The sequence below is a fragment of the Thalassophryne amazonica genome, chromosome 14 (genome assembly GCF_902500255.1).
Source record: "Thalassophryne amazonica chromosome 14, fThaAma1.1, whole genome shotgun sequence".
Classification (NCBI taxonomy): domain Eukaryota; kingdom Metazoa; phylum Chordata; class Actinopteri; order Batrachoidiformes; family Batrachoididae; genus Thalassophryne; species Thalassophryne amazonica.
The window spans coordinates 18,127,983-18,139,641 of NC_047116.1; the positions used below are offsets into that span (position 1 = coordinate 18,127,983).

The 11,659-nt window shown below is 41.6% G+C and overlaps 1 protein-coding gene across 1 annotated transcript in view; it reads left to right on the forward strand.

The window, feature by feature from the left end:
• LOC117525338 (cytoplasmic protein NCK2-like) overlaps nucleotides 1-8,609 on the forward strand; it is a 32,283-nt gene extending 23,674 nt beyond the window's left edge. The window contains exons 3-4 of the mRNA XM_034187176.1: nucleotides 1,141-1,910; nucleotides 5,767-8,609. Of these exons, the coding sequence (XP_034043067.1) occupies nucleotides 1,141-1,910; nucleotides 5,767-5,961 (965 nt within the window). The 3' untranslated portion in view covers nucleotides 5,962-8,609. The remainder of the gene's footprint in view (nucleotides 1-1,140; nucleotides 1,911-5,766) is intronic.
• Nucleotides 8,610-11,659: the final 3,050 nt, after the last annotated feature.

Consider the following 11,659-nt stretch of genomic DNA (forward strand, 5'->3'; position numbering starts at 1 on the left):
TGGGTTTTTGATTAATTAATAAGCTGGAATGGAAGATTGCTGCTAATCCTCCGCCCCGGCCCGTGCTACGAGCATTCTGTCAGTTAGTGTGACTCGGGGGTGTTGACTCATTTAAACTAACATATTCATCCTGCTGTAACCAGGTTTCTGTAAGGCAGAATAAATCAATATGTTGATCAATTATTATATCATTTACCAACAGGGACTTAGAAGAGAGAGACCTAATGTTTAATAGACCACATTTAACTGTTTTAGTCTGTGGTGCAGTTGAAGGTGCTATATTATTTTTTCTTTTTGAATTTTTATGCTTAAATAGATTTTTGCTGGTTATTGGTGGTCTGGGAGCAGACACCATCTCTACGGGGATGGGGTAATGAGGGGATGGCAGGGGGAGAGAAGCTGCAGAGAGGTGTGTAAGACTACAACTCTGCTTCCTGGTCCCAACCCTGGATAGTCACGGTTTGGAGGATTTAAGAAAATTGGCCAGATTTCTAGAAATGAGAGCTGCTCCATCCAAAGTGGGATGGATGCCGTCTCTCCTAACAAGACCAGGTTTTCCCCAGAAGCTTTGCCAATTATCTATGAAGCCCACCTAATTTTTTTTTTATGTGTATTTTTTTTATGAGCATTATGTGTCACTGCGCCGACGATTTAATCTATCTGCAAACTTGAATAAAACGAGACAAATATGGGTTAAATGAACAATTGTGTGAGCAGAAGGCTTTGTCCGTATTCATCATTAATATTGAGCATAGATAAACATTGAATTTTCTTTTTGTCTTGGATATAATTGTGCATTTAGATTTTTTGTCAACTTCAGTCTTGAGGCTTTATATTACAGCTTTGCCAGTCATTTGTTGTCATGTGAAATAGATTAATTCAACATTTTTACACTTCTTGTTTTCCCATCGTAACAGCAACTCTGGACTTCCACTAAGGGGCCAGCCTCCTATTTTAGGAGTCACTCATAAAGTGATTATAAAATGTTAGTATGTTACATAATAAAGGGAGAAACAAATGAGTAAATGACACTGAATCATTAGTAAAGATGTTGAATAATAGCTATTTTAGTGTGATGAGTTTGTTTGTTGTACTGCCTGAAGCCCAGCAACCCTTCATTGACCAGTTTTTTTTCTTTAGGCCTTGGTAAAACAAAGAGGAAGACGAGCACCCGAGATGCTTCTCCAACACCAAGCTCGGACACAGAGTACCCTACCAATGGCAGTGGTGGAGTCGGAGGAGGAGCTGCCGAGAGAATCTACGACCTCAATATCCCCACTGTGGTGAAGTTTGCCTACACAGCAGAGAGGGACGACGAGCTAACCCTGGTGAAGGGCTCCAGGGTTGTTGTGATGGAAAAGTGCAGCGATGGATGGTGGCGGGGAAGTCAAGGGGGCAGAGTTGGTTGGTTTCCATCCAATTATGTTCAGGAGGAACTAAGCGGACCAGACGAAAGGGGTGAGAGAGATTCCTCACGCGGCTTCAATGGAGGTTCTCAAGGGACTACACTAGCCAATGGCCGCCCAGGCTGCCGTGGCGGAGTGCTCCATCTGGTTCAAACACTTTACCCCTTCAGCTCCGTCACAGAGGAGGAGCTGAACTTTGAGAAAGGAGAGGTCATGGAAGTGGTAGAGAAGCCGGAGAATGACCCAGAGTGGTGGAGGTGTAAGAACTCGCGTGGTATGGTGGGTCTGGTCCCCAAGAACTATGTGACCGTGCTGGATGAGCAACCCGGCCCACCCTCCTCTACAACGAGCTCCCCGCAAAAACGCTTGGTAGCACCAGCATGCTCGGGAAGGTTTGCCGGGAGGGACTGGTACTATGGCGACATCACCCGACACCAAGCTGAGTGTATACTTAATGAGAGGGGAGAGGAGGGTGACTTCCTCATACGAGACAGTGAATCCTCGGTGAGTCTGACGGCGGAAGTCGTGAATATTAGAATTAAAATAACATTTATTGCTGCAGCCTAAATGTCCAATTTCACTTTAACATGTTCTGATCCAGATAGGGATGCAGCAGATCCCAAAAGTCACAGCTTGGGTCGGATCAGTTTTTGAGTCATGGTTTGGATCATTTTTTGGATCAGCAAAAAAAAGAAAAGGGAGGGGGGTGGGCAGAACTTTGCTTTCTGTGTAGCGCTCCACTCAGCAAAAGTCAGGCGGTCTCTTTTGGAGGAGCTCAGCGGGCTCACAGTGGCATGGGGCAGGCCTGGCATACACTCCATTCTTAACTCCTGGTGTTTCTTAGTGATTCTTTCTGTGCTTAGATCTCAAGACATCAGAGGCTGTCTCTTATTACAACCCCAATTCCATTGAAGTTGGGACGTTGTGTAAAATGTAAATAAAAACAGAATACAATGATTTACAAATGCTCTTCAACCTATATTCAATTAAATACACCACAAAGACAAGATATTTAATGGTCAAACTGATAAACTTTATTGTTTTTTGTGCACATATTTGCTCATTTTGAAATGGATGCCTGCAACGCATTTCAAAAAAACTGGGACAGTGGTATGTTTACCACTGTGTTACATCACCTTTCCTTCTAACAACACTCAATAAGCGTTTGGGAACTGGGGACACTAATTGTTGAAACTTTTAAGGTGGAATTCTTTCCCATTCTTGCTTGATGTACGACTTCAGTTGTTCAACAGTCCGGGGTCTCCGTTGTTGTATTTTGTGCTTCATAATGCGCCACACATTTTCAATTTGCGACAGGTCTGGACTGCAGGCAGGCCAGTCTCGTACCCGCACTCTTTTACTATGAAGCCACGCTGTTGTAACACGTGCAGAATGTGACTTGGCAATATCTTGCTGAAATAAGCAGAGACGTCCCTGAAAAAGACGTTGCTTGGATGGCAGCGTGTGTTGCTCCAAAACCTGGATGTACCTTTCAGCATTGATGGTGCCATCACAGATGTGTAAGTTGCCCATGTCATGGCCACAAACACACCCCCATACCATCTCAGATGCTGGCTTTTGGACTTTGCGCTGGTAACAGTCTGGATGGTGTTTTCCTCTTTTGTCCGGAGGACACAACGTCCATGATTTTCAAAAACAATTTGAAATGTGGACTCATCAGACCACAGCACACTTTTCCACTTTGCGTCTGTCCATTTCAAATGAGCTCAGGCCCAGAGAAGGCGGCGGTGTTTCTGGATGTTGTTGATGTATGGCTTTCGCTTTGCATGGTAGAGTTTTAACTTGCACTTGTAGATGTAGTGACGAACTGTGTTAACTGACAATGGTTTTCTGAAGTGTTCCTGAGCCCATGCGGTAAGATCCTTTACACAATATCGGTTTTTAATGCAGTGCTGCCTGAGGAATCAAAGGTCACGAGCATTCAGTGTTGGTTTTCAGCCTTGCCGCTTACGTGTAGAAACTGCTCAAGATTCTCTGAATCTTCTGATTATATTATGGACTGTAGATGATGGAATCCCTGAATTCCTTGCAATTGAACATTGAGAAACATTCTTCTTAAACTTTTGGACCATTTTTTTTCATGCAGTTGTTCACAAAGTGGCGATTCTCACCCCATCTTTGCTTGTGAACGGCTGAGCCTTTTGGGGATGCTCCTTTTATACTCAATCATGACACTCACCTGTTTCCAATTAACCTGTTCACCTGTGGAATGTTCCAAACAGGTGTTCTTTGAGCATTCCTCAACTTTCCCAGTCTTTTGTTGCCCTTGTCCTGGGTTTTTAGAAATGAGTTGCAGGCATCCATTTCAAAATGAGCAAATATTTGCACAAAAACAAAAAAGTCTTATCAATTTGAACATTAAACATCGTTGTGGTGTATTCAATTGAAGAAACGTCCCAACTTCATTGGAATTGGGGTCGTAAAGTAAGTTCATATTTTGCATTGAGTGTCTGAATATGAATCATGAACTGGTGGATACACATGTACGAGGTCTGTCCATAAAGTATAGGTCCTTTTTATTTTTTTCAAAAACTATATGGATTTCATTCATATGTTTTTACGTCAGACATGCTTGAACCCTCGTGCGCATGCGTGAGTTTTTCCACGCCTGTCAGTGACGTCATTCGCCTGTGAGCACTCCTTGTGGGAGGAGTCGTCCAGCCCCTCGTCCGAATTCCTTTGTCTGTGAAGTTGCTGAGAGACTGGCCCTTTGTTTGATCAAAATTTTTTCTAAACCTGTGAGACGCATCGAAGTGGACATGGTTCGAAAAATTAAGCTGGTTTTCAGTGAAAATTTTAACGGCTGATGAGAGATTTTGAGGTGACACTGTCGCTTTAAGGACTTCCCACAGTGCGAGACGTCACGCAGCACTCTCAGGCGGCGTCATCAGCCTGTTTCAAGCTGAAAACCTCCACATTTCAGGCTCTATTGATCCAGGACGTCGTGAGAGAACAGAGAAGTTTCAGAAGAAGTCGGTTTCAGCATTTTATCCGGATATTCCACTGTTAAAGGAGATTTTTTTAATGAAAGACGTGCGGACGGGTCCGCGCGTCGGCTCGCAGCCGCTGCGACGCTCCACCACAGGAAAAACACCTCCGTTGGAAGCCTTAAGGACAAGTTGGAACATGTCCAGCTGTTAAACAATTTCTCATATACTCACTCCACTGAAAGCCATCAAAAGCCGCCTGGATTTTACAAATGGTTATCAACACAGAGGTGTTTTTCCTGTGCCGCCGCTCCACGCCGGCTGCGTCCCGACGCGCGGACCCGTCCGCACGTCTTTCATTAAAAAAATCTCCTTTAACAGTGGAATATCCGGATAAAATGCTGAAACCGACTTCTTCTGAAACTTCTCTGTTCTCTCACGACGTCCTGGATCAATAGAGCCTGAAATGTGGAGGTTTTCAGCTTGAAACAGGCTGATGACGCCGCCTGAGAGCGCAGCGCGACGTCTCGCACCATGGGAAGTCCTTAAAATGACAGTGTCACCTCAAAATCTCTCATCAGCCGTTAAAATTTTCACTGAAAACCAGCTTAATTTTTCGAACCATGTCCACTTCGATGTGTCTCACAGGTTTAGAAAAAGTTTTGATCAAACAAAGCGCCAGTCTCTCAGCAACTTCTCAGACAAAGGAATTCCGACGAGGGGCTGGACGACTCCTCCCACAAGGAGTGCTCACAGGCGAATGACGTCACCGACAAGTGTGGAAAAACTCACGCATGCGCACGAGGGTTCATGCATGTCTGTCGTAAAAAACATATGAATGAAATCCATATAGTTTTTGAAAAAAATAAAAAGGACCTATACTTTATGGACAGCCCTCATAATTGGTTGTTTTTAATTGTTAAAAATTAATATTTCAGCCACATTTTATAGCTCTAACAGTTGCTAACAGAAGTGATTATTTGTAGAATGAAGATTAGAGCTTGAAGAGCAGGAAAATTGTATTAAATGTGTATCATTTTGTCCAGGTGTAAAGAAGATCAGCAAAATATCAGCAAGTTTAAAAGTCTGACGATCTCAAAATATCTTCTCATCTGCTCAGTCTGGATCTTTATCCTGATCCTGACGAAGCTCTTTTTATGCACTATTAACTTTTGAAAATCTATGTATTATTTCCCTCAGCAACAACAAAATCTTTTCCCCGCTCCTATAAAATGATTTCTTAAGGATTTCATGAATTTGATCCAGTATTGTTCTCCTACATATCAGTTTCCAGAAGGATAAACTGCATTTTGGAAAGTAGGAGTACCTTCCAAATTTGAAATTGTGGTGATATTCCGTCCACTGCTGTTGGAAAGCATTCAGTGTTTTCTCCTCTGTCTTATTTTCCACAGCCCAGTGATTTCTCTGTGTCGCTGAAGGCGGTCGGTAAGAACAAGCACTTCAAGGTGCAGCTGTCAGATGACATTTACTGTATCGGCCAGCGCAGGTTCAACTCCATGGATGAGCTGGTGGAGCACTACAAGAAAGCGCCCATCTTCACCAGCGAGCACGGGGACAAGCTCTACCTGGTCAAAGCGCTGCTGTGACTCCGCCCACACTGGGTCTCCCTCCATTCCCTCCTCATCTTAACAAGCCTTAGCTCTGGACCCGGTCTCTGTGGGGAGCTCTCAGAACTACAACCACACCTGCAGCCGCTCCTCCCAAGTCTGCCGCCCTCTAGTGGTGACTCCTGTGCCGGGCACTGTGTAAGTAAACATGCAGCTACTGCCCTCATGTGCCGGTGGTGCACAAGCGATGTCCGAACATGCACAGTGAGCACGTCCGCTGCTACCAGAACGCCTGAGGCCTTGTTGGGGAAGGAGCTTTCTTTCTGATGTCATTCATAATCGCAATTCACGTCTGTGTGCACACGCACATGTAAGTTACACTATCACTTTTAACCCACCAGACGGACGATGCAGGACGACGGATGTTCAAAAAAAAAACGTTATGTACTTTATCCTGTTTGATCAGATCACCACCTTTTTGTTTTACTTTCTTTTGTTTTTAAATAAGTTCTTCTTGAGTTTGCATTATTTTTGTTTGTTTTAATTCTGTCTCCAGTAAGGAATTCACAAAGTGACCAGAATAAATCTTTTTGCCTTTTCCCCAGTTTTCAGTACGAAGGCCTTTACACAGTCAGCCATGCTAATAACTGAGACAAACATGGCAATTTTCTCAAAAGCGAATGTCCAGCGATAATCCCATGTTAACCTTTGCCTTTTTTTTAAGTGTTTAAATTGGTTCATCTATCACAAAAAGGGATGCTTTTGGAGGAACGTGACAATTTTCCTTATCAAACATACAAATTAAAAAAAAATTTTGTTGTGAGGATTAATTAATCCATACGAGGGCCGTTTAAAAAAAAAAAGGAAAACTGTTAAATTTTGCTGTCTCTGTATTACTAATGCTAAACCTTTTTCTGATAATTGTGGATTTCTGGATGTTGTGTGTGTACCGCTGTTTACACTATAAGATGTTGCATTGACATGGCGTGTTTGATTGCTGATAGGCTGCTTTAAAGGAAATGCTCACGGGATTCGCGGTCATGCTAAACGTGCTTGATGGTAACAGTTATCAGCCACAGTTAATGTTAACCTGTGATGATGTAAGCCGGTGCTAACGTGTGGCGTTGTATACTCATGCTAGCCATGGTCAACAATAACAGTGCAAGCCACACCTGACATTAATAATTGATTGTGTGTGCCAGCGCTAATGTGTGAATGTATATAATGATGCTAACCGTGGTTGAGATGTTCCGCAATGCAGCCTGTTGGGCCAGAAACACGCAGTGTCAACCTGTCTCTAGTATAGACTGTGCCTCGCACCCGGAAATCCAATGATTCCCAGAAAACTTTCCCAGCTGTATTAATTGTTTCAGCCAGCGTGAAAACCCCCAAAGATACTTAACATTGATGTAAATCTTCAGGAATGAGGAGATCGCTATGTTTGGGAAGCTGGAAGCCGCCAGAATGTACCACCATTCTTTGAAAAGTAACTGAATCAAACTAGCTGATCATTGATAGTTTTGCTTTATTTATTCGTGAGTTTTAAGCCCCATTCTCACGTTCACGGCTTTGTATCCTGGAACCTCATGGTAACAAACCAGTGTGTGAAGATCAAAGTTGCTCATGATGGTGATCTATAACGGGGTTTGGTGACGTGACATGCCGGTGAAAGCGCGGTGTTTGATAGCACAATGCGCTAAGCTATGGTAGCACACCCATGGCACTAACGGAAAAACCTCCCAGTGATGTTACTGCATGCACGTCAACATTAGGGGCTCCTCAGGAACGCGTAGGATGAGCAACATATGTCAAAGCTCACAACAGAGAAATAGACTCCCACGGTGAAAATAAGGCCACAGCACAAAGAGTGAATCACTCGGTTCACAACAGCTACCTGATTGAGGCAAGATTACTAACTGGGACCCTCTGGGATACTTGTCCGTGAAAGTGAGAACGAGGATTTAATGGCTGGATTTAGAGTTTGATGTTAATGCTGTAGTTTTTGCACCTGGAACTCTGATGTTAAGAGGAAATGCTCCATTAACAAAATGTGAATTTGAAAATCACCATTAATATACAGCACGATCAAACAAATTATTGTCTGGTGTGAAAAGGCCTTTACTAAAACCTAGTTTGTGTTTTTTCAAATTTGTTTTTGCCTCCGTGAGTCCTGTTTGTATTAGTGATGTTGTTGGAAAGTTACGCCCCTTTTAGATGGACTCGCAGCAGAAAGTTTAAAAAGTAGCCCAAGAAACTTTTCAAAGCCCCCTTCGGCGTGCTTACGAGGTTGGACCAAATAAGATTTCTGTCAAATTTGCATAAATGCAGTTATGTTGCCCACAAAGATGCACAAAGGTACATGTGATAATTGTGCTATGACAGACATTGGCCAGCAGGTGGCAGATACAAAATGACACTATTTGTGTGACGGTCCATGAAGAAAATGCATGTTTGGAAGCCAGCATCGCGCGCCGTTGCTCGTCTGAAAAGGGCTTTAATGTCTGTGCGAGCTGTGATTTTTGTGTAAGAATGTTTTATCGATGTAGAACCAAATGTGCCATCCTGTAACTACTGTCTCCAGATCTGCACTGCATCATCCATACTGTGTCCCACTCGCACCGAACACCTTCCTGTTGGGTTCTGCAGTTTGTAGTTAACTAACCGCATACTGACTGAACAGTTAGAACTGCAAGGTCGCATTTTGCATTCATGACGCTAAACTTTGCAGGCTTTCGCAAAATGCTATATTCTTTGGAAAACCCTAATTCTGCAAATTTATGCAAGTTTAGTCCCAAAACTGATGCTATTCGGAAATGATGGGTGTTTAAGAAATGCCTGGATTTCCAGGTTTGGCGTGTGATGAATCTTACATTGTTCTTTTTGGCATCTCGCGTTGTACTGTTATGTTTCAAGTCCGTCTGAACAACAAAACTCCAAGTGCCCGTGCAAGCCGGCTCTTAAATTCAGTGACAGTGTGATTGGTTTATTTCATGATACGCTAAAAACGCACCCATGACGAATTGACTAAATACAACCAGTTTGCACACTGTGCCTTACAGTGTGCTCAGATTATGCATCCAGTAAATGGTATAATGAAGTTGGGCACGCCCAAAATGCACCATGGATAATAAAAGTCGGGCATCAAATGGCGTTGGCATTTTCTTTAAAATGGGCTGTCAGTGAAACATCTATGTAATGATGGACAGTAAAAATAGCAGTACACTCCAAACCTGCAAATCTGTTGATTTCTGGAAAAACCATCTCGGGATATTCCAGAAGAAGCTCTTTGAGTAGTGTATTTTCTGGTCTCTCTCTCTCTCTATCTATCTATCTATCTCTATCTATCTATCTCTATCTATCTATCTCTATCTCTATCTATCTCTATCTCTCTATCTATCTCTATCTATCTCTATCTCTCTATCTATCTATATCTATCTCTCTCTCTATCTATCTCTCTATCTCTATCTATCTATCTATCTATCTATCTATCTATCTCTATCTATCTATCTCTATCTATCTCTATCTCTCTATCTATCTATCTCTATCTATCTATCTCTATCTCTCTATCTCTATCTCTCTATCTATCTATCTCTATCTCTCTATCTATCTCTATCTATCTCTCTATCTATCTATCTCTATCTATATCTCTCTATCTATCGATCTATCTATCTCTCTATCGATCTATCTATCGATCTATCTATCTCTCTATCTATATATATACACACAAGATGGCACTGTCTATACGTGCACCAAGTTGCTCCTATCTACTGATCTGAAAGAGATGCTGTGACTCACATACCAAAGCAGAAGATGTCTGTAATGTACCATTAAGCTAGATGCCAACTACTGGAAAACAAGACAAAGATCTGAATGAGGCAGATGTGCTGGATCTTACAGAAGGGGTTAAATTAAATCATGTTCTCAAACTGAAAGACCGCACTCTTGAATGAAACAGAATAACCTATTACTTCTGCTGTTTCTACTCGGCACTTGTTTGAACTTTGTGGGGCAGCCAGAACGGCAATGAGGAGGACAGCTAGGGTAAGGTAAGGCTAACTGTCATGTAAAAACCTTCACTTACATTTAGTGATGTAAACGTGCACACGTTTAACTCTGAACAGATATTTTCTGTTCAGAGTTGACAAGAAGCAGTATACTCTTGAGTTCTTTGGGCCTCGTACAATAACAGTTACCCAGTTTGCATCTACCCACTAATGTGGTGTTTGCCTTGTAACGTGCCAATTAAATTAATTTTGCTCCTTGTTGCGTGAAGCAGTAGCAAAACTTTTTTTTTTTTTTTTTTTTTTTGCTCTTCCTCCTTTTTATGATTATTGTATTTGGACAGGTGACAAATACTCCAGTGGGCATAGTCCGGAAAATACGGTAATCCTGCCAACAGAGGCAAATAAAATCATGTCCACTTGGAATAACTTGGACTTTTTGACTGCGGCTAACTGCAGAAAGTGTTTTAACATAAAAAAAAAAAAGACTGAGAACCCAACAGGGGAACCTTCCGTCTGTTAGCAGAATTTTGTAATGTGATTACACTACAATCCAACAATAGACTGTTATAACACAACCGTGGGTTTAGATTAGTATTAATTTTCACTCCCAATAAACCAAATATGTAATAATGTCATCTGTTTTATGGGAAAGAAAAAAAAAATGAACGTCACAGCAAAATCTTTTTTCATCTGTGTGTTTGTTTACCGATGGAAGTGTTGATCATGGGGGTCTCCGCTTTTATATATCTGAATGTTATTGAACATCGTTATTTAATTCTTGTCTCCACTGTATGTATATATTCAAAGTAAGATGAGGTGCATATAAGAATCGCTAAGACCCAACTATGGTACTGTATCACCGACAACATGATGAGAATTGAAATACTTTGGTTCAATAAATTTTTTTTGAAGAATACTAAAACGTGATTTGAAGTCTCATTTTTTGCACTTTTTAAAGTACTTTCATTACAACTTGAAATGCAAAATTGTAGTACAACTGTGCAGGTTTTCCTTCTAAACTCAGCAGGTGGTCTTCTCTGTGGCCCTTCCAGTGTTTGGTTGGAATGATAGAAACTGGTTTTGCTGGTGGAAACAGTCCAATGTTTGAAACCACTCTGGGTCAAACTGCCATCTGTGTCAGCTGGGGCTGCTGGGAAATCTTTAGGAAGGAAACGGACGCAGAGAAGTAAAATTTCAGACATCTTTACTGCCACTAGAACTAAAATAAATGGCAAGAAAAGGTTAATATTACAGAAACTTGGTTTCATCATGTAAGTCAGCTGTCCAAAAAATAATAATAATAATAATGTTACCCATCAACAGGTAAATTACCCATAAGGGCGAGGGACACAACTAAGTAGATTTTTTTTTTTTTTTTTTTTTTTTTTTTTTTTTTTTTTACACAACAGTTGAGACCTTGCTGTACATTTGCGTGTCCTTTGTCACCATCTAGTGGGTGATTTAAGCATTTCAGGGCTTCTGTACATTTCTTATTTGAAACCCAAAGCATTTATAAATGTCAGAAATGCATTTTTTTTTGGGGGGGGGGGGGGGGGTAGAGCTTTAACCTCACATTAATGTGGAAATTTTTTGATTTTGAGAGTTTATAGTTCTTGAGTTTTAAGACACAGAAGGTTTTGCTGTACGGACACGACAGCTATTTCTCTTGACAGAAACAACTTCCAGTTGTGGAACAAATGAAACCAAACAATATTTTTCTTTGCACAGCTTAC